The 23,950-nt window shown below is 41.2% G+C and overlaps 1 protein-coding gene across 1 annotated transcript; it reads right to left on the bottom strand.

Moving 5' to 3' along the window:
- Positions 1-2,525: 2,525 nt before the first annotated feature.
- On the bottom strand, positions 2,526-22,285 carry HSP90B1 (heat shock protein 90 beta family member 1). Its single transcript, XM_046011993.1, has 18 exons — positions 22,111-22,285; positions 21,015-21,117; positions 19,823-19,964; positions 19,240-19,356; positions 17,847-18,178; positions 13,116-13,227; positions 12,580-12,699; positions 11,736-11,852; positions 9,589-9,726; positions 9,431-9,508; positions 9,238-9,303; positions 8,492-8,761; positions 7,995-8,240; positions 6,191-6,327; positions 4,015-4,093; positions 3,768-3,923; positions 3,385-3,504; positions 2,526-2,821 (listed from the first exon to the last, which is right to left on the bottom strand). The coding sequence occupies exons 1-18, from the start codon at positions 22,157-22,159 to the stop codon at positions 2,792-2,794; spliced, it is 2,412 nt and encodes an 803-aa protein (XP_045867949.1). The 5' UTR covers positions 22,160-22,285; the 3' UTR covers positions 2,526-2,791.
- Positions 22,286-23,950: the final 1,665 nt, after the last annotated feature.

Genomic DNA, 23,950 nt, shown 5'->3' on the forward strand with positions numbered 1-23,950 from the left:
ATTTTGCAGCTATCAGTGAGGAGAGACCCCTCATCACCTTCCAGAATAAAGAGCTAGTGATGTTGCTCACCCTTTGGAAGAAGAAAGCATCGGCCCCTTGGGGCCAGTTTGTGCACAGTGGAAGTCCCCCCACCCATGCCCTGGGTGGACGATATGGTCCAATGCAGTGAACCGTACTTTAAATTAGTCACTCATTCCCCCTCCCCGTCCCATACCTTTCATTGACAGGTACAGCGTGATTGGTCTGGCTATTGAGAGAGAAAGTCATGATTTGAATCCACTTCTACAGGACAATGGCTTTATGAAGGGCAAAACTGATTTTCTAGCTATTAAAATAAAAGTATACTGAAAGTAGAAGTGCCATCATTTTCAATACATGCTGACTCTGAGGATTCTAAGTGACTTTCACCAAGGTATCCTTTCCTGAAGTGGACCCCTATGGTGAAAAATATGCATTGTGGTGGCCCTGGAAATGCATTAATAGATTCTCTGAGGAAAGGCACTGGATGCTTCTCACTGAGCAGCCTTCAGTTCTTGGCTTCTGCAGGGACTTTAACAGCTAAAGGGTGGCCTTGCTCAGAGCCACGCCTCCTGCCATTCAGGACAACTCTTGAGGGGCCTGTTAGCGCCAATCCCTCTGAGCTGACTGGGGCTCTTTGGCCCTGCATTGCTTCTCACCCCGCTCTGCTCCATCCCATTTCCTTTCCTTCCACAGGTGCTGATTCAAGGGCATTCCTTAATAAATATTCAGTATACTAAAATCCATTTCAGTGCTGCTTGGAGAACCAAATCTGTGACTTGTACAAACCAAAAATCAAATGTAGTACTAGGTTGTTCCTTAATAGAGCTGTGGGGAAAAAAACCACCCAAGATAGACCAGTTGCAAGGTGTTTGGTCATTAAATTAGGTCAAACAGTGGTTTTGCAAGATGTGTATGACATAGCTGCTTGTTTTTACCCAAAACTATGGGAATAGGATGCTTTCCAAGCTTCCTGCTGGAAATAGTATACACTCAGAATTTGTAATTGGGAGAATAATGAGGAGCAAGTTCCAGATGCTATTAACTTAATGCAATCCGATGGCTTTTCTAGATGTCTTTATTAAAAATTAAAATTATGGTGACCAAAATATTGGAAACAAATATTATGATTAATAGCTAATATAGTGTTGTATCATGAAAGGAAGCTGTACCTTTACAGCATGTTTCCCTATGACTGAGCTCCCATTTTATTTCTTATAAAGGAAACAGATTTTTAAAAATCAAGTAAATTAGCTTTCAAAGTGATTATTGCAAACTAAACCTAGAAAAATAGCTTGGGTGGGAGGGAAGTAGGACACATAAGACCAATACAAGAAGCCCAGAAAAGGGTCCTAAATTATCAGGAAAATCTAGTCCCTTACAAAACTTTATAGTATATAAAGTTGATTTCCATGATCTCTGAGTATACACACATGATCTCTGAATATACAACTCAGGTTTTCTCTCCCTAGCCAGTTAAAAAATAGACTACCATTTCAGATGGCTATCGATTAGTGAAATTAGAGAAAACTATTTCTCCCATAAATACATTTCAGAAGGAATTAAACGATTGCTTGATGAGTATCATCACTCAGTATCTACAATTTACCTGTTGTAGAATAATGGGTGTTTTGAAAAACACCCTTATTTTGGAATAGCTCTAGATTTATAGGAAAACTTCAAAGATAGTACAGAGCCCCATGTCCCCTTCCTGTTTCCATGAATGCTGGTCCATAGGTCAAAGCCAAAGAACCATGAACTCCAGACTAAATTTTACCAATTTAATCCAGGCAAAGTGTGCTTAGTTGCCAGGCCTTCAGTCTACTTCTGTCCTTGGTTTTGACCTTGAAACTTTTTTTTTAAGATTTTATTTATTTATTTGACAGATCACAAGTAGTCAGAGGCAGGCAGAGAGAGAGAGAAAGGAGAAAGGCTCTCCGCAGAGCAGAGCCCGACACAGGACTCGATCCCAGGACTCTGAAATCATGACCTGAGTTGAAGGCAGAGGCTTAACCCACTGAGACACCCAGGCGCCCAACCTTGAAACTTTTAAAGAATACTGTAGACATACTGTGTGTCTGATGGTAAAGACGGCAGAACCTTTCTCACCACATCCTGTCAAGGATACACAACATCACTGGGGATATGAACCCAGGTTAAGGTAGTGTCTGCCAGGTTTCTCTACTACAAAGTTACTCTTTTCCCCTTTCCATACTCTAGAGGACGGCCACTAAGTCTAGTTCCCTTTCAAAAAGGAAAGGAGAATTAAGCCCCACCCCCTGGAAGGGGGAGTGTATCTGCATATATTATTTGGAATTCTTCTGTAAGGAACACTGTCTTTTGTCTACATAGGTGACTTTTTAAAAATACTGATCTAAAAAAGACTTTTCTATAATCTAAACGAATTACTTTGTAAGGGAGAAAAAACCCCCAAAACACAGGATTAAAAAGAAAAAAACAAGAGCTAAGTATATACAATCATTATGAAGACAAGCAAGACACGGAATATTTGGGATCTTTTTTATTTTTATACACATGACAAGATTTTACACCAAGAATAGTCAGTTAAATAGTACAAATTTACATTCATGAGGAATGTTAAAAAAAATTCAACTAAAAAAACCCACTTCTGTCTGTGACCCACAATCCCAACATTTTACAGTGCAGGGGAGAAGGGGCTGGGGGGAGCATCCAAAACAAGTCTCTCCCAAAAGAAATGACTTAAATTTCACATTCCCTCTCCACACAGGATCCAAATGGTGAGAGTATAATTTATAATTCATCTTTTTCAGCTGTAGATTTCTGTGAAAAGAGAAAAATCAGAAGACATGAAAAACCAGCAGAAAAAATGTTAGTTCACAGGAGGTTCATGTGTGGAAAAAAACAACTCTGATGGGCTCCGCATTAGTTCCATTATTTCAGAGGTAGGCTAGAACCTCACCTATAGATCTGCAAAATAATTTAGAACTCAACAATAGGATCTATGGCCTCTGTACACAAATAATCAAGAATTTAAAATGGGCTACTGCTGTGATACAAGTAAGGCAGAAAGAAGCGGGTGGCAGACTACAGAAGGCTTATGGGCTTAAAAAAATAAAAAATAAAATCTATTTAACAAGATCTCAAGAATGGATGGCTAAAACAAAAACAAAAGGAATGGGACGATGAAAGCATATACTTCATTTAGAGGGGAAAAAAAAAAAGGACTGGCTCCAGCTTTTGAATTTGGTATTACATGCCTAGTTTTTTTGGAGGATTTCCTAAAGTCTGACTTCTGGAAGATACATAGGCCTAACACCAGAACTAAAAAGTTTGCCTCATTTTCCAAGAACTAAAATGTGAGCCCCATTCCTGACTTGCTATACCTTTACTGTTTCTTCTTCTTCGTCTGTTCCTGCATCCATTTCTTCTTCCTCGTCTTGCTCTGTGTCTTCTGTGGTGTCCTCTGTTGTTTCTTCAGGTTCTTCTTCAGGTTCTTCTTCCACCTAAGGGCAACATGTATGAGCTCATTAATGGATCCAGTATGTTGGGTCTATCTTCACTTTATTCACTTAAATGTATAATATTATAATTAACTTCACTCCTGTTCTATCCACAACTGTAGAATGAATATGCTAATTAGTTAACAGTCACGCTAACAAAGGGAGACAGATTTAAAAAAAAAAAAGTCTATGAAAGGGGAATTTCTTATTAATTCTAGCAGTGTGGGACACTGGAGGATTCGCACGTTCCATAAATTATTTCGAACCTTTGCATCAGGGTCAATGTTTAAACTCAGGCGAAGCATTCTTTCTATTCGATCTCCATAGGCTTTAGTGTCTGGTAATAGATACCCCGACCGCAGTGTTGCCGTTTCAAACAAAACCACAGCAAGATCTGAAACAGTTTTGTCATCTTCATCTTCCTAAGATGGAAGAAGGGACATCTGGTTAATATTAAAAGGTATAAAGTAGTCCAATTAAAAGATAAGGGAGTATGGCTGCAATATAACTCACCTTAACCCGCCGAAGCATGTCTTTGATCAGGGGATGTCTGGGATTAATTTCGAATGTTTTCTTCTGGCTGGCATAGTAACTGGTTAAGGGATACAAATGACCGTTAAGAAACATCAAATTTCATATGAGGAATTTAAGAGGCAGGACAGGGGATTGTGGGGGGTAGGGAAGGAAATAAAACAAGATGGGATCAAGCGGGAGACAAACCATAAGAGACTCTTAATCTCACAAAACAAACAGGGTTGCTGGGGGCTGAGGGCATAGGGATAGGATGGCTGGGCTATGGACATTGGGGAGGGTATGTGCTATGGTGAATGCTGTGAAATGTGTAAGCCTGATGATTCATAGACCTGTACCCTGAAGCAAATAATAATTATATGTTAATAACAATAATAAAAAAAAGAAACATCAAATTTCAGAATCCATACATTTTCCATGTTCTATACATTTTTATAATCACAGAGAACTCCTGGGAAAAAAAATCATCACTATTTATATCACCACACCATGCTTTGACTTTTAAATAGGGATAGGCAAAGTGTGATAGAATAGTGCTATAAAGAGAATTATTTACTAATGTATCTCAAGTGCCTACAGCTTTGCTGAATGGATGAATGGATTTAGTGTCATCTTCATCGACTCTTAATTTATTCTCACTTAACTGCAGCTCGGTGTCCCACAGAGTTTGGAAACAACCAGGCAGCTTCTGCCTGCTGGTCTGTTACCTTCACCAATATGGTTCCAGGACAAACTTTCTTCTACTGGAGCTTAGCTCTCAATGCATTCTAGTCTACCTTCCATCACGTCTGTCAGTTGTGACTGTCCTCCCTCCTACAGCTGAGGAGAGGGAGGAAGTACATCTATCCCTATCTTGGTATACCTGGTACAGATGCAGAGTTTCGAAGACTATGACTTGATCCATTATCCTACTGCCATTTATATAATAGCTACTATACTGCTACAATGGGATATAAGTAGAAACCTGTTTCCCACCTGAATTTTATTATTTTATTTATTTTTTAAGATTTATTTATTTGACAGAGATCACAAGTAGGCAGAGAGGCAGGCAGAGGGTGGTGGTTCGGGGGGGGGGGGGGTAGGGTCCCTGCTGAGCACAGTGCCCAATGTGGGGCTCGATCCTAGGACCCTGGGATGACCTGAGTCGAAGGCAGAGGCTTAACCTACTGAGCCATCCAGGCGCCCCCTGAATTTTATAATCTATAAAATCTTGAGGGGGGCAAGACATGTAAGCAAGATGCCATTTTAGCATTTTACAGTGGAAACCTTATACTTGTGGAGTCTCACTAAATATGGAATGCAGCTTATATAAAAAAATACAGATAAAGTTTTGGAATTGTGACAATGAAGACTACACTTGTGAGAAGAATCCTAAGCTAGGCCTTGGGGAAACGTAGGATGATCAGAGAGCAAATAAAAAAAACACTGCAGGTGGGAGAAGGGAAAATGAAAGCAGGAAAGAAGTCATTTTCAAGACTATTGCTGTGACTTTAAAATATAAATTTGGCATATATAGTCCTTGAAAATAAGGGATAGTGAAGACCCAGTGTAACTCCAGTACTTAGCCCTTTAGTTCATAAACTTGTTCTCAGGAGCCTTTACCCTTTATTTTGTGGGGGCATTTTTTTTTTTTTTTAAAAGATTTTTATTTATTTATTTGACAGACAGAGATCACAAGTAGATAGAGAGGCAGGCAGAGAGAGAGAGAGAAGCAGGCTCCCTGCTGAGCAGAGAGCCTGACTGTGGGGGCATTTTTGGGGGAAGGGGAGATGGCAGTTACAAAAAAGGACTGAATTCATTAATCAAACGTCATTGTCATTAACCTCCTCTGTAACTATAAGTATCTAAAAATGTCCAAGAAGCCCAGATACCAGGCCGAAGATATAATAGAGTGCAAAAATAAAAACTATGTATGTCGCAGATGAAGAAAATTTCCTTTTGTATATAAAAATACCATAAAATAAATCATGAGCCCAACACCTCTATCAGTCTAATGTCAGAGGCATCCGTAAACTCGTAAACTCGTGTCATCTAATACAAAGCAGCAGTGGTGGACGCTTAATGCCATCAGCTCTTTGTACAGAAGCTGACATCATCTGCTAAAGGCAGGCAGGACAAGAACTAACACCTTGCCAGGGACCTTCCCAAGGAGGCTTACTTGGTAGAGATGTCTTTGCCCGTCTGGTATGCCTGAGCTTTCATGATTCTCTCCATGTTGCCAGACCACCCGTACTGGCTGGCGACGAGAGCACATGGAGACTCTGTCAGACGCTGAGATACCACAGCCTTTTCAATCTTAGAATCAGAAACCGAAAGTGAGATACACGTAAATACAAACAGTTAAGGTCATTCAGTAACTAAGGATTCAGCACCTAAGATCATAAACAGATTAAAAATCTAAAAATACCTCTTATTCAGATTTTCAAAAGATTCTTATCTTTAATAATCTGAAATTTTCTGTTAAAAAATAAACCTCTGAAGCACATAAAATTTAAAGAGCAAAAATTTAAGTCGTTTAAAAAAAACAATATTAAACTATAGAAAACTTTCAGTAACAAAGAAAAAAACTGAAAGTACCCACATACAGAAAAACCAGTTTTCCTTTTAATTCTTTGTAGTTTATAACACTTTTTAAATCTAATTATTAATTAACTTATTTTTAAGAAGATTTTATTTGACAGCGAGAGAGCAGGAGGAGTAGCAGAGGGAGAAGCAGACTCTCCACTGAGCAGGGAACCCAATGTGGGGCTTGATCCCAGGCCCGTGGGATCATGACCTGAGCCAAAGGCAGAGGCTTAACTAACTGAACCACCCAAGCGCCCCCATTTTTTTTTTTTTTCCTTTTAAAATAGGAGTGTCTGGGTGTCTCAGTTAAGAGTCTGACTTTTGATTTTGGCTCAGGTCATGATCTCAGGGTTCTAAGATTGAGTTCCCTCTGTTCCTCTACCTACCTTTTTTTTTTTTTTTTTTTTAAATGAAGATTTAGGGGCGCCTGGGTGGCTCAGTGGGTTAAACCTCTGCCTTCAGCTCAGGTCATGATCTCAGGGTCCTGGGATCGAGCCCCGCATCGGGCTCTCTGCTCAGTGGGGAGCCTGCTTCCTCCCCTTCTCTCTGCCTGCCTCTCTGCCTACTTGTGATCTCTGTCTGTCATAAATAAATAAAATCTTAAAAATAAAATAAAGATTTATTTACTTGACAGAGAGAGATCTCACATGTGGGCAGAGCAGCAGGCAGAGAAAGGGAAGCAAGCCCCTGCTGAGGAGAGAGCCCGATGTAGGGCTCAATCCCAGGACCCCAAGATCATGACCTGAGCTGAAGGCAGAGGCTTAACCCACTGAGCTACCCAGGTGCCCCCCTCTACCTGCCTGTATACTCTTAAAACAAACAAATCAAAATACCAAAAAACAAAACAAAACAAAACAACCCCCTCCCACACAAAAAAACACAAAACCAAAAACAAACCCCAAAAAACAAAAAACAGGCTCCACACCCAACAAGGGGCTCAAACTCATGACCCTGAGATCAAGAGTCACATACTATACCAACTGAGTCAGCCAGGCACCCCTGTAGTTTATACATTTTAAGCTCGGAGCATCTGGATGGCTCAGTTGTTAAGCATCTGTCTGCCTTCAGCTCAGGTCATGATCCCCGGGTCCTGGGATCGAGCCCTACATTGGACTCCCTGCTTGGTGAGGAGCCTGCTTCTCCCTCTCCCACTCCCCCTGTTTATGTTCCCTCTCTTGCTGTCTCTCCCTCTGTCAATTAAATGAATAAATAAAATCTTTAAAAAAAATTTTTTTAAAGCTCAGCCTCACCAAAATCACAGTATTAAACACTGTTCTGTACAACTTTTAATGGTTACAAGGTAACCAGATGTAAAGTTTAATTTGTTGACCAAACAACTTTTAAAAAAGAAAATGTAGACGCTAAAATTTCACAAGTTCTAATTCCCTGAAGAATACCTTGTCCTTGAGAGCTTTATCTTTCATCCAATTGAGCAGAGGCTCAAATTCTTTCTCAACTGCTTCACGACTCTCCTTCGTTTTCTCACTTTCATCAAATTTCACACCTTCTTTGGCAACATTCTGGAACCTTTTGCCATCAAACTCAGGAAGAGCCTGAATGCAGTATTCATCCACAGGTTCCGTGAGATAAATCACTTCATAGCCCTTTTTCAGAAGTCGCTCCACAAATGGAGAAGATTCAGCCTATAAAATGAAGAGAAATGATGAAGTTTCCAAGATTTAGCCTTGGCATACTTGTTCACCTTAGTATCTACATTTATATATACGAACAATCCCATTTTACAAGTGGAGAAACAAGAAGTGCAGAGAATATAATGACTTTTCTGTAAGTGATTGACCAGGCCTCATGATGACTCTAGTTTACCATGACACTTTTTTTTTTCTTTCTCAAGAGTTGGCTATGTATCAGGACGCCTGACAGGAGTTCATCTCACCTCTTTTCTGCTGGACCCAGCCATGAAGTAGATTTTGTCTTGTTTTTCCTTCATTCTTTCCACATACTGGTCTAGACTGGTAATGTCACTTGGATGATGAGATGACTGGAATCTAAGAAGTTTAGCAAGACGTGTTCGATTTGAGTGGTCTTCAATCACACCAAGCTTGATGTTGGTACCAAATTCTTTCCAAAAAGTATCATTGTACTTCTCATCAGCAATCTTCTTGATCATGTCCAGAGTTTTACGGACAAGCTTCTTTCTAATCACCTAAATGAAATTAGAGAATAACTTGTTAAAGAACGTCATCCCAAACTTTGGAGACCCTACCATATTTAAGACAGCAGAGAATATTGGTGAAAGACATAAAGACCAGGTACTGTCACTGCCATTATCAAGAGGCAGGGAATGGTGAGCAAGCCTATGGCACACTGAGCAGAAACTAAGTTGTCAGTGGAAACAGTCACAAGATCACTTTGACATTTATGTTCTATCTTTAGACCAGATAATGGGCTTATATAGGTGTTTACTATGTAATTCTTTCAACTTTTCTATCGGTTTGAAACTCTCATTGAATAGTAGGGAGAAAACAATCAGATTCTTAGGATTTAATAATTCCAGAGTAAAATTAAGTTCTTCAGCTGGAGAGCCAAGGACTAGTCTCCATATCTGGTGACTCCACTAACAGAGCCTGCCCTCTGAAGCCCAAAGAGAAAGGCAGCCAGTCTATTCCCAGACACACTCACCTTAAGCAGTTTATGCTGCTGAAGAGTTTCCCGGGAAACATTCAAGGGAAGGTCATCCGAGTCCACCTTTAGACGGCAAAAGAAAAGTTCAGTGAGCAACAGAAACTGGGAAAAAACCAAACCAACAAACCAAAAAAATACTTCCATCCCTCGTTTTTAATGACCCCCTCCTCATTATCTTTAGAATACTTACAACACCCTTGACAAAATTAAGGTACTTGGGCATCATATCGTGGAAGTCATCTGTGATGAATACTCGGCGCACATACAGCTAAGCAGGAAAAATAAAAGTCACTTTCTGGAAATTAAACTTTCAAATTCTAAACTCAGTTTTTACATTTAAAAACTCACCTTAATGTAATCACTCTTCTTAGATCCATATTCATCAAACAGACCACGTGGAGCAGATGTAGGTACGAATAAAATGGATTTGAAGGTAACTTCCCCTTCAGCAGTGAAGTGGATATAAGCCATGGGGTCATCACTTTCCTATGGAAAGATGGCATTTAATCAGGCATTTAGTCATTCCAAAGGCACCAGAAAAAGGCAGTGCAAAGGTTAAGTGATTCATTATGTGGTACACCCTCAGTTAAGCCTTTATTTAGCAAAAAAAAGTTCCCTCACCAACAAAAGGCGGGGGGGATTGGAGGAAAGAACAGTTAAGACTGCTATTCTAACTGGCTAGACATGGTGGTTTTGCTGATGATCACTGATCATCATTGATAAACAGCATCACTGGGTCTCCTAAACTCGGGGAAGAATGGATGAATCTAGGTTCCACATTTGTCAAAGAACAGGGTAGAAAAATCATCTCGTCTCATCGACAGTATACAATGGTGCATGACTGTACTGTTCAACCATGGAAAGTTCTCAGGAACAGTTTTCTTTCATTGGGATATGGAATATAGCAGTGGCTACAATGAGGTATTTAAATAAATAAAAAAAACAAATTCCCTAGATTTGCATTATCCATCACCGTACCCATTTGTGGGTACTAAACACTTGAAATGTGGCTAATCCAAACTGGGATACATATGGGTAAGTGTAAATACAGATAACCAGACTTTGAAGATATGGTACAAAAAACAAAAACCAAAACCCCAAAACACCAAACGTGTCATTAATTGTTTGAATAATGATTACATGTTAAAATAAAAATATTTTGGGTATGTTGGATTAAATAAAATATAAAATTTATACAAAATATAAAACATTAAAATTAACCACACCCATTTCAACTTTTAAAGATTGTATTTATTTAAGAGAGAATGCGTGTGTGTGCAAGCGAGCACGAGTCGGGGGTAAAGGGAGGAGGGAAGCAGACTCCCTGCTGAGCAGGGAGCCCAACATGGGGCTAGGTCTAGAGATCATGACCTGAGCTGAAGGCAGACACTTAACTGACGCACCCAGGCGCCCTGTTTAAACTTTTAAAAATGTGCCTATGTATCTCACATTACATTTCTAATACAGCTATCCCAGAAGAAAGTATGTTAAATTTGTATACACTTAAGACTCTTCATGGGAATAAAAGTGGAGGCAGAACCAAGAGGACAGTTTTAAGAAATAAAACTTAAGGGATGGTTGGATGTTAATGTAAGGAAAACAAAGAAGGTTAAGAAACGAATCAATAAAGATTAAAGAACAAATACAACCACCGCAAATCAAGTTTTATCTAGCCACGCTAGATGTTTTGTACAAAATGCTGTATGAGGAAATATTAACTTGAAACAATCTTAATCAATGCTAGTTTTGGATTCTACAGTTAAAAAGGATCAGTAAAAGGAAATAGGTAAGGAAACAAAGATCTAGTAATTATTCCTAAGCATACAGTCTCACAATAAATATTGGAGGTTTTACATAGGCTTTTTAAAGGTTAGGTTAAAAGCCAGATGAATCAACATAAAGCAGAATCAGACCTATAGGTACAGGGAACTGATGGTTGCCAGAGAGGAGGGTAGGGGATGGACAAAACAGGTGAAAGGTTGTAGAAGATACAAGCTTCCAGTTATGGAATCAGTAAGTCATGGGAATACACAGTACAGCACAGGGAATAGTCAATGATACTGTAACAGTGTTATATGGTGACAGATGGTAGCACATTTGTGGGGAGCACAGCAGAGTACACAGATACTGAATCACTGTTGTACACCTGAAACTAACGTAACATTGTATGTCGGCTATCAAAAAAATTTAAAAAATAAAAGGTACTCATCCTTGGGTGGAAAAAAGCCAATAATGTTAAAAGCCATTCAATATAAGATACGTTTTATGGAAATCATCCACCTACCTATGTAGGTAGTTAAATCTTTTTTGTAACATAGACCCCTTGGCCATCTGGTGAAGCCTATGACTCCTCAGAGTAAATTCTTAAAATGCATACGTAATATAAAACACACACGATTAAAAAGGAAACCAACTGTGTTGAAAGAGTTGTAAAACAATCAAAAAACACTTTTGATTTAGTAATGTTCATCATGTTATTCTAAAATAATACTTACCTTTGAAAATGACTTGTAGAAAGCTTTGTATTCATCATCTTCTACTTCTTTTGATGGTCTCTGCCATATTGGTTTGATGTCATTCATAAGTTCCCAATCCCAGACGGTTTTTTCTACCTGAAGTCATAGTACATGGTCAGCCAGGCACAGTAATACTGGCAGGAACCATAACCTTAGGACAGTTCAGATGAATGTGGGAAGCACCGAAAGACATTGCTAATCTACTATGGCTCCTGCCAATGGGATAAAAGATCTAAAAATAATTCTCTCAACATTTAAGACTGATCTATAATGCCAAGAAGGCAACCCGTTATCATTATTAACTGACAGAAAGCCAATTAAAGGTTTCTTCCGTTATTAAAGTAGCTACAATGTTACTTCTTGAAAATATCTGTTTTGAGGTTAGAAGGATATATACACATTAATTATTCCTACTTCAGGACTTACAGCAATCTAACATCTTACAATAAATATTCCTCAAACCTACCATTACTTCCACCTGCTCTGCCACCTGAAGAGGTCAGAGAGCAAATACTATGGTTAATATCTATATGACAAAAGATGCGGAAAGATTTTTAAGATCTTAAAACTTGGAATATGATAAGCTAGTCCTGGGCAATATATAGAACTCAGAAAACTGCCTAAAAATGATCTGTGTTTGCTACTTAAAACTTCCCACAGGCAGAAAACATACACACTAGTAAATAAACTTAGTTCTTGTTTTTAAGTTGCCTCTGGACTTAACATCTGGAGAAAAAAAGACCTTAAAGAATTAAAACTTAACTCCGATCAGTCTCAACCATGTCCTGAACAACACTTTAGTGTGGAGATAAACCAGACTTACTTTTTTGGTTTTTGGTTTTTTTTCCTCTTCTTCTTCTTCCACTGCAGCTTCATCATCAGAATCTTCTTTTTCTTCTTTTGCTGCTTCTTCCTCCTCCATGGGCTCCTCAACAGTTTCAGTCTGTTGAAGTAGAATTACAGTTAAATTCTTCTATTTCATAATTCTGTCTAGCGAGTAAGAAATGCAATCACAGGGCGCCTGGGTAGCTTAGTGGGTTAGGCCGCTGCCTTCGGCTCAGGTCATGATCCCAGGGTCCTGGGATCGAGTCCCACATCAGGCTCTCTGCTCATCAGCGAGCCTGCTTCCCTCTCTCTCTCTGCCTGCCTCTCTGTCTACTTGTGATCTCTCTCTGTCAAATAAGTAAATAAAATCTTTAAAAAAAAAAAAAAGAAATGCAATCACAGCTCAAAAAAACAGGTCTTCAATATGAAAATCCTGAGTATCCTGCACTGAAAGAAACACACTGAGCCTTTGTTTTTTTAAGTGTTAAACATATGCCCACATAATACACATAAATTTTATCAATGCAGATTTACCTTGCTGCTCCACACATAAATCGGGAAGTTTATAAACTGTGAGTACTTCTTGACGAGATTTTTAATTGTGTCCAATTCAAGGTAATCAGATGCTTCTTCTTTCAAAACTAGTCTGAAAGGAAAATTAGACATTTATAGAAAGACATCCTTGGTTTAAAAGATTTGATCATAAATTCATTCAAAATACCTTCCTGACAAAGCTAATGGCCAGTAGTTTGGTGTAATCCAGGATGGCCCTTTTTCATGTTAAAAACTCTTATCACCAATGACAGTTTGTGAGCTAAACATACCAAACATGAGTACAGTAGCGGGAAGAATCTTCCTTGCATCCCTCAAGTGGAAAATATCCTTAGTTCCAATCTTCTGAATATGCTGGTTTTTTTGTTTAGGTTTTTTTTGTGTGTGTGTGTGTGTTCAGTTTTTTCATCTGAAGAACTGAAATGTTAAGTTAGCTCAAGATAAGAAGGCACTGGGGCGCCTGGGTGGCTCAGAGGGCCTCTGCCTTCGGCTCAGGTCATGATCCCAGGATCCTGGGATGGAGCCCTGCATTGGGCTCTCTGCTCAGCAGGGAGGCTGTTTCCTCCTCTCTCTGCCTGCTTACGATCTCTAATAAATAAATTAAAAAAAAAAAAAGGTAAGAAGGCACTGAAACATTCTGGATAAAAATGGAAAGATATGCACTCTGATAGCTACTTTAGAAATCTAATGATTATCACAGATGGCGAACCAGGCGCACCTGGCTGGCTCAGTTGGAAGATTGTGAGATTCTTGATCTCGAGGTTGTGAGTTTGAGTCCCATGTTGGGTGTACAGATTACTTAAAAATAAAACCTTAAAAAAAATTCTCTCCTATAGAGAGTGAACACTTAATAAAAACATGTTCCTTTAAAAAGCTAGGAAATTAATCTTATTATTTCTATTTCCACTGTCCAAAACAGTACTCAGATTTTATTTTTTTTTAATAAAATTTAAAGTTAGTTCTTTAGTTGCACTGCCACATTCTAGGTATTCAGTAGACAAATGTGGCTAGTAGCTGCCATACCGGATGGTACAGAGGTAGAATACTTCTAGAGCTCTACGGGACAGCACTGGCTTAGAGAATTCTAATACTGAAAATTGCAGCATTGTTTCTTCTTCCTTACTGTCCCTTCCGCAAATCCCTCCTCCACTCAGCACAAATAACAAATCATTAACATACCCTCAAACACAATGGGGAGCACACGTTTTGGTGTTTGTGCTCTCAATAAATAAATATGGCCAATGTTGTATCATGGGTCTCTTCTGGCTTCAAAAAGCCTTCAGTTTTGGGGCGCCTGGGTGGCTCAGCAGGTTAAAGCCTCTGCCTTTGGCTCAGGTCATGATCCCAGGGTTCTGGGATCGAGCCCCACATCGGGCTCTCTGCTTAGCAGGGAGTCTGCTTCCCTCTCTCTCTCTGCCTACTTGTGATCTCTGTCTGTCAAATAAATAAATAGAATCTTAAAAAAAAAAAAAAAAAAAAGCTTTCAGTTTAGTGCCATTACCAAGAGGTAGATAGTTCATGATGACGCAGCCTAATGAAGTGGCCAAGCCTCTGGTTTCAGAACATGTTTCTTAGTGGTGTGGGGTTGGAGGAAAGTTCAGTTGTGCATTCAAGTTCAAGATGATGGTTACATCTTAGAGGTATTCAAAAGGCCACACTGGATATATGAATGCAGAACCCAGTAGGGAGATCTAGACCTAGATCTCCAATCTAGGATTAGCAAACTATGGCTGGCACCCGTAAGAAATTTTATTGGGACACAACCTCATCATGTATTGTGTATGGTCACTTTCGAGCAAGAACAGAGTTGTGACATATGACAGATGTGACTGTCCAAATGCTTAAAATATTTACTAGCTGGCCCTTAGGAAAAAAGTCAGCTGACTCCTGATCCAGACTAAGAATAGAGATTTGAGAACCCTGATCAAGAACTGGAAGCCAGGGGCACCTGGGTGGCTCAGTGGGTTAAAGCCTCTGCCTTCGGCTCAGGTCATGATCCCAGGGTTCTGGGATCGAGTCCCGCATCGGGCTCTCTGCTCTGTGGACAGCCTGCTTCCTCCTCTCTCTGCCTGCTTGTGATCTCTGTCTGTCAAATAAATAGAAAAAATCTTAAAAAAAAAAAAAGAACTGGAAGCCAAATCCATCGCGGTAAGACTGCACAAGGAACACAAAAACAACGAGGAAGGGCTGACAGTTCCCTTTGAAAGAGAGATATTGTCAACATTTAAGCAACAGGCAAAGGAAACAAAAAGACTGTAGGGTCGTGGAAACTAGGTACTAAGTGGATGGTGTTAAATAGATAGCAAATTATGTAGGAAACAGAAGAGGAAAACTCAGGAAAAAAGAAAACCTATTTCTGGGAGCAAAGTCAATTTAAATTTCACTAAAATATGACTAAAAATCGACTGGATTGAGCAACAAGATTACTGGTGACTTGTATCAACGGAAAGGTGGTAGATAACGTCAATGCCTGACTGTAGAAGGGGGCGCGGCATGACCTCTCTCCTTTCCCCACTGACACTTGAACATGTTTACATTTTGATGGGAAAGAGGGAGTGTGTGGGAAAGAGTAACTTCAAAAGATGGGGTTGGAATTAATTTATGCTTAGCCTCTGAGGAGGTAGGAGGCAGGCAACAGATCAGTAGTAGTGACCAGCTTTAGGGAAAAATGTGGAATACCTCCCTCACAGTAGGACGGACAGAGGCAAACGTACTAGTTAGCATTTACTGGATGCTAATTTCATGACCTCCTTGAATCCTCACAAACTTGCTCATAAACGTACAGCAGGGGCTAATTTAAGGGTGAGAACAGAAGTAGGTAGGCACTCAATTGTTTGATGGCTTCTATTTTATTAGTCAAATAGAAGATGAAATCATGTATTCAAGGTGGGACCTTGACCTCATCACTTTCTTGCCTTCTCTCTCCTTCTTCCTTTGGCCATTCTAGACTGTCAGTTCCTTAAATGGGCCTCTTGTCTTTGGAACTTCCAACATACTGTGCTTGCTGCCTAGAATATTGGAACCTAACTTACCATGATTTCAGAAAGTCCTTCTGATAAGGGAAGTGTTCTCTAGCTTCCTTTCTGGCATTTGGCACTGTGAAATTATCTCACGTTTCTCTTCTTTACTAGAACTAGCCACATGGAAGCAGTGACTGCACTGGTCTTACACCCCACTGGAGTCCTAAACCCTAGCAGGTGATAGGCACTCAAATGATTATCTGCTGAATAAATGCTGGGCTAGAAGGACTTGAAGGAAAATGGCAACTCTGCTCAGGGTTTGTAAGGTTTCACTCACTCATCAGCCATCCATGCTACCTGCACAAAGCTGTCCTGATTACCCATATTCACTCCTAGAAACATCTGCGGTCAAGTGTTAGGCTCTGGGAATGGAATAGTCAAGCAATGTTTGCTTCCATGGAGCTTCCATCTAGGTACTCTCACCTGTCTCTCACCTAAGACATCAACCCTCTTGGGATGTCATTTTCTAGCTTACTGTGGTTGAGATGAAATTTACTTATGTTCCTTTAACACCTAACAGAGAGGGCACGGGGGTGTAACTATTAGTGATGTTTCCAAATGACAGCAGGAGAGAGGACTGTGAATAACGGAGGCAGAGAAAGGTAAATTGGGAAAAGTTAGTAAAAGTACTAAAATGACTCATTTAATTAGTCTCTGTTAAAATACCATTTATGAAAATGAATACAGGAACTATTCACCTTCTAGGTGAAGAACACTGGTCAAAATGATAGTTATATACTTTCTTATACTCTATTTAAAAATTCTTATGTTGAGAAAATTTAAAACTGGATTAAGAAAAAAAGTTGAGGCTGTAGGCACATTTTTACCTGGCAATAAGCCCGCCAAATGACCTCTGAAATGAGATTTCTCTGATGTGGCCTAAAGCTGGTAGCTCCATATAGCTCAGTATTTACTTGTCATTCCCTACGTATTAGGGAAATTTAAGTATCTTGTTATATTTGTGGGGATGGGGCAAAAAACTGCTCTGTTTACTTCGTAGTGCTACAAACACCAAGAGACGCTGGTCATGAGATCTGCCTCATCTATACAAGTAATGGTTACTGGCTTAAACCGAATTCTAGTTTGAATTCAACAATTTGCAACCATCCTCAAAGGAGACATCTTCCTCTGAAGAACTTTCATTAACTTTCTTCAACCTCTTTATTTGTACCCTTTCTCTCCAACCTGTTCCCACCCAGCGCCAATCACTACCATAGTTCAGTACTTTCAATAGTCACTCCCCGAGTATCCTCTCATCCAGTCCTGCCACTCTCACGCCCATCTTCAGAAAACCTTAAAAAAGCTAATCAAAAGGTCTATCATGGTCACCAACTGAGAGGAATTTCTTTAATCCTGTGAACATGCTGTGCCTCCTTGCCTTTAGAGCCACAATCCTCCACAGATCTGACACTTCTTTCCCAAATCTTGCTTCTTGGAAACTCTTGAATCAACCCACTTCTGTGAGGCCTTCAATTTGCCTTCTCCCCTACAAGAGCTAACCCTTCGACTTTTTGCTATGTATAGCAGCCATTATAGAACTCTTTGGCCTTAAGCGGTCCTTAAAATACTTCCTCAGGTGATGAGAACAGGTCAATTTTATAGAAAAGGAATGAAAGCCCAGAATAAGTGGTTTGCTCAGAGTCAAGATCCTCACTAGGATGGTTAGTTCTTATTAGGAATCAGTAATACTCACGTAATTGTTGTTCCCCGTCCTAGAGTGTTTCCTCTTGGGTCAGCAATTACAGAAAATTCATTGGAGTCAGACTCCCAGATGTGCTGGGTATCGTTGTTGTGTTTTGACGTGACAATAACCTTATCTGCTACAAGGAAGGCAGAATAGAAACCGACACCAAACTGGCCTATCAATTCAGAAGTCGACTGGCCATCTTCTTGTGCCTCAGTCATTTTGTTTAAAAACTCGCTTGTTCCAGATTTGGCTATGGTACCAAGGTTTTTAACCAACTCCTCCCGGGTCATTCCCACACCAGTGTCTGTGACATGTAGCAGATTCTTCTCCTTGTCACACTGAAAGCAAGACAAGAACAGGACAGTTTTATTTGCTTAATACTCACAGTATGACAAGTAAATACTGGACTATATATTCAGAAACTACCGGCTTTGGGCCACCTCAATTCCAATACAGAAAACTAAATTGGGTAATTTTTCTCCATATAGTATTTTATGGCCTTTTCAGAAAATGTGCACCTTACACTCAAGCCATCTTTCTTTACAGAGAATAACCTTAAATTCAGCTTATTTGAGAAAGTATCAATATAAAGAAGATAGAGCCTGGTCTAAATTTCAAAAGGCAGAAACAAAACTAAAGAAAACAAGATATTTTTGAAGAAAAAAATTTAAGAAAAATAGAATTTTATATTATGACTATATCTTTCACAGAAAATAAAAAGGTTCAAAACTTGAATGACTTCCGTATTTAGAATCTACAGTGATCAATGTTCTTCACTAAATACACCCAGCTCTGTCTTCTGGAAACATAGAAGGAATATGCTTCCTTTATTTCTGGTTATTAAGGCCATGTGACCAGTTCTAGCCAATGAGCTGCAAGTGGGAGTCAAGAACACAACTTTCAGACTAGAGCCTTTATGGTACGGGAGACCTCCAAGCTCTCTGTACCATGGCAACAAGCTACACTCCAGATGGTGGCTACTCAATCAGCCTGTGCCTAGGAGTGAAGATGATACAAAACAAAGGCCACAGTGGCCTGTGGTTGATGAGTTAATCCAGGGGTTAGCAAACCTTTTCTGAAAAAGGGCCAGAGAGTAAATATTTTAGGCACCTGGGCCATATGGTCTCTGTCACAACTATTCAAACCCACTGTGTAGCACAAAGGCAGCCATACCTAGCTCATAAGCAGGCATGGCTGTGTTTCAATAAAACTTTACAAAAACAAGTAGGCTGGATTTGGACCATAGGCTGTATTTTGGGAAACCCCAATTTAAGCCCCTGGGCTTGGGGGGTTATCTGTTACTGCAGCATAACCTGGCCTATCTTGACTGATTCAGATTCCCCATCCCTATGGACTCTTTTTTTGCTTTAGAAGAAAAAGTTTTAAGTTTTAAGCTTACCTTAATTTTGACAGTTAGTTCCTCATTTCCAGCAAGAGCATTTTCATCGGTCAGCGATATTAACCTTATCTTATCTAAAGCGTCAGAAGCATTTGAAATCAGTTCTCTCAAGAAAATCTAAATGGAAGTCAGATTTAACACATACTTTGATTACCCTCAAGATATACAAAACAGCAAATTTAAAGTCAAACTCATGTACAGAAGTGGCTCTACTCTCTTGGTAAAAGGAGGTATAGCTCTTTACACATAAGACTGTAACAACTGTAAGGGTTACCCAAACTGGTAAGATTAGTAACACTCTAGTCTCATACTAGTGATCTTTATGTATGTTAACAAACAGGCCTTGGTTTGTGTGCCTCCCCTCAACCCTGTTTAGCAGACTATGAACATATTTGGAGGAGAAAGGACAAAAGGAAAATGTCCAACCACCCCCCCCACAATTATCTATTAAATACTGGGTATTTAAACTGTGCTAATAACTACTAACTTGGAGTTACTACCTAAGTATATTTATTATAAAAGTAAACAAGTATGCTATTGCACAGAGAGAAAATAGTATTATCCCAACTACACTGTTGCTTACCTCTTTATTTTTATACAATGAGTTGATGATAAGTTTCATCATTCTATTAACTTCAGCTTGGAAGGCAAATTTTTCTGACTTCTCTCTAAGTTCTCTTATTTGGGATGCATTTAATCCATCCAACTGAATAGCTTCTTCCTCTCTAAGGAAAAAATGTTGATAAACAACTATTGCATTGCTTACTTAGTTCCCCCTCAAAACACCGATCTGTGATGAAAGCACAGTGGTCCCAGAGGATTGTTTTAAGGGTTAAAAGGGTAAAATGAAAGCCTATTATAAAAATATTACCAATCCACTGTTTCTATTATTTTACCACAGTAAAATTTTATCACCTTAGCGTTGAGTTGTAATACTCAGTTCTTAAAACAGTCAGAAAAATGAACATGACTTTCCTCTACTAAAAATAAAAAGGAAGGTCATACTTCTATGTTCCCTCGCATGTGGGACTGCCTCTTTGCCTGGGAAGCTTTGGCCTCTAACACTCTACAAAACTGTAAATTAGGGGCGCCTGGGTGGCTTGGTGGGTTAAGGCCTCTGCCTTTGGCTCAGGTCATGATCCCGAGGTCCTGGGATCGAGCCCCACGTCTGGCTCTCTGCTCCTCGGAGAGCCTGCTTCCTCCTCTCTCTGTCTGCCTCCCTGCCTACCTATGATCTCTCTCTGTCAAATAAATAAATAAAATCTTTAAAAAAAACAACAACAACAAAAAAACCTGTCAATTAAATCCCAGAGGGCCAACTTTGAAAACACTACTCAACTGAGAGAAATTTTTTAAAATTAGGAAGTTTAGGGGCACTTGGATGGTTAAGTCAGTAGAACATGCAACTCTTGATCTGGGGGTCAGGAGTTCATGCCCCACAGTGGGGGCAGAGGTTAAAACAAAAACTACTAAGTTTACACACTTACTGCATATAAAACCAATGGGTCTTCTGAAAGTCACAGAGCTTATATTTTGCAATCTAGCTATCCGAATAGTTTTCAAAAGAAATTCATCCCATTCTGACCAGTCATTCTAGCGGCAAGTTAGGAGATACTTAGGGATGACCATGCCTCATAGCCCTAACATTTTCTTTGACCGTTTCCTAGGTATTCAAATTTGGGGTGTTACATGCAATCTAGACATCTGAAGAAAAGATAACAAGCTATTATATTCCAGTGTTCATAAGGGCTAATCTGTTTCAAAAGAACACAAACCTCTGTACTACTTCATCATCTGTCCTTGAACCTTCTCTACTTTTACCCAGATCCTCTTCCACTGTACCATCCACATCGACTTCATCGTCAGCTCGGACCGACCCTGAAAGATTTCACACCAAAAAACTCTTAAATCATGGTTGCTTCGCTTCCTGTACTTCTCAGAAGAAATAAAATCAAACAGGGCAAGAGTAGCTGCTTCAAAATTCAGGGGTAAATATGGGACGTGGGGTGGGAGAAATGGATCCACTAGTTTAAAGACCCACTGTAAACCCAACTTGGTATATTTCGTATTTAAGTTCAGATCCTGATTCCTCCAGCAGATTCTGATATAGCGAGGCTGCCATCACGTCCGAAGAGCGGCCCTCGGCCCTCGGATGCTGTATAAATAAAGTTTGGCAGACTGGATACCAGGTCCCTTCCACATTCCCACGTGTTGCACGCAGGCCGCGCGGCAAGGCCTCCCGATTGACCATGCCAAAACTTAGACCTGCAGTACCGCAGGTCAATCTACAAATAGAATTTGTGCAACCACTCCGAGAGGAACCGAAATCGGGCCCAACTGAGCGAGGGAAGAGATGAGATTTTGAGATGTTAGGAAGCTCGAGCAAAAGTGAAGCAAACACGCTGACACCGCCTTTCTTCTGACTCAGAGCCCCACAGTCCCCAGTCCAGCACCTAAGAAAGGAAACCCGCGTTCTGACTCGCAGACTGGGTGCGGGGGTCCCCAAGTTCAGAGGGCCAAAGGCTCCTGCGTCGGACAAAAACCCTCCGGAACGGGCACCCGCAAGGCTCCCAGGGGACCAAGAGCCCGAGAGGCGCCCCACCCCACCCCAACTTGCTCGAGACCTCTACGCACGAATACTAGAAGATGAACACCAGAGTTCAACGTTCTCGGTCCTCGCTTTTCCTTTCCACAGAGGAGAGTGCGCGAACTCCCCTGAGCCTCTTTCGAGGAAAGGCGATGAATTCCCCTCCGCCCAACGGAGGCCCCGTAATCCCCCTCCTAGGCTCAACGCCCCCAGAACCTTCGAGAAGAAGCCGCGCTTGAGGAGGGGGGGCGTCCGGGGGTGCTCGCTCCTCTAGGATCACTCACCGAAGGTCAGCAGGACGCAGCAGAGGCCCAGCACCCACAGGGCCCTCATGGCGCGCGGCCGGTGAGTCTCAAATCCCTTTAGATCGCAGGAGCCGCCTCCACCCCCCACCACGGGGCTCAGATCCTCACACCACTAGCCGCGCGGTCCGCCCACTACCCCCAAACAGGTCGGGCCGCTTTTCACCCCAGCTTCTCGCGGGCGGGGGACGGGAAACACGAACCCACCAATGGTGCCGCACCACGCACCCCCTCTACCCAATGGGGACTCGTGGGGGGGACAGCAGTGTACCAATCAGAGCTGTCCAGGTGCGGTGCCCGATGCCCGAAGCGTGGCTCCCTCCGATTGGTCGGTCATAGTCTCTCTTCTCCAATCAAATGACTCCGCGGGCCCTCTCACACGGGACCGCCCCTTTGCCTGGGTAGTTTTGGCCTCTCAAGGAAACGGCCCAATTAACGTCAGCACAGAACACAGCCCTCGTTTTGGAGAGGTCGCGGAGGAACCACTTCCGGAACCTTGAGCACCTTTATTCCGTGACCAGGGGAAACGGTAGTCATGGCAACGGCTCTTCACTTTCTCCATCTACGCGTGGGGTCACGTTGGGAATGATACCCGCGCGCCTTTTCGCAGCCAGCTTTCTCTTTGGCTGTGCATCCCGGAGAAGAGAAACACGTGAGAGGTTGAAAATCCCAGGTGTACTTTTTAGAAGAAGGCGGTGAGGAACTACAGTTCCCGGCATGCAACGTACCGGGGTAGGTGGGGTACGCTGCATTGCATTTTGGGAATCGTAGTCTTTGGCCTGTGGACCAGCTGCGTAGTTTATCTCTGCGGCATCTCCCACCGAGTCTTTGCTGTGATTATGTGCTGCGTGTTTTAGAACTTACGTCTTGTTCTGACTGTAGTAGAGGTTTGTATTTATTCCAGGACTCTCCGGGGCACACTGCCTGTAGAAGCAGGTCTGGAAAGCTCCGACACGGAAAGCCGCGGCTGCCCTGAGTTCGGGGGTCTGCCTCTCCGAGTCTGGACTCCGCCTCCGGCTGGTAAACAGGAATCTGGCTTCTCTTGCGTCACTTGGGGGCAGCTGGAGCCCTCCCTGCTTCTCTGATTAAAGTGGCCGGAACCTGCGAACTCTCTGGTCTGGTTTGCAGGAGAGGATAGTGGGGCTTCTTCTTCTTCTTCTTTTTTTTTTTCCCTTGAGGAAAACTGAGAGCAACTTTGATGCTCTCAACTCCCTAAAGTTCAGAAGCGGTGACTGGCGGCCTTAGAACCTATTGTCAGGTGGAGAGCGTGTTCGTAAAGTTCTGTCTAGCCCAAAAAAGGGGGAAAAAAACCTCGTTTACCCGGTGCAGGAGGATACACCTGCAGATATTTGAAAGCAAAACCTGTGGGGCTGCAAATGAGAGAGTGTGCAGCTTTGTAACTTAATAGAAATACCTACTCAGCGTTTAGAAAGACACAAAGGACCAGGTGTCTTTCCGTCAAGGGAAGTCCCTCACCCTAAGCTTGTGGCTTTGGAAATATTTTTGGATCTATTTAACCTAGTCTTTACATACCTCTCCCCCCACCCCAACTCCGACCTTGTTTCCAACAAAAAACCCTCCCTTCCTTGTTGCTTCCCCTGGGAAAATGGAACTTTGAATTTGTTTGTAGATATTCGTTCGAATTCCTGAAAACAAGCTTTTCGGTGACAGGCTATCATAATCTTTTCGCAACTTCCCCTATTTAGGTTTGCCAATCTTAATCTTGTGGTTGGTGTTTACACATTGTGGTGGTGACTTATTTACATCTGCTCAAATTACTAACATTTGTTACTAGTAAGCAAAGGTGACTTACAAAGCTTTT

Source organism: Meles meles, chromosome 7, assembly GCF_922984935.1.
Source record: "Meles meles chromosome 7, mMelMel3.1 paternal haplotype, whole genome shotgun sequence".
NCBI classification, from domain to species: Eukaryota; Metazoa; Chordata; class Mammalia; order Carnivora; family Mustelidae; genus Meles; species Meles meles.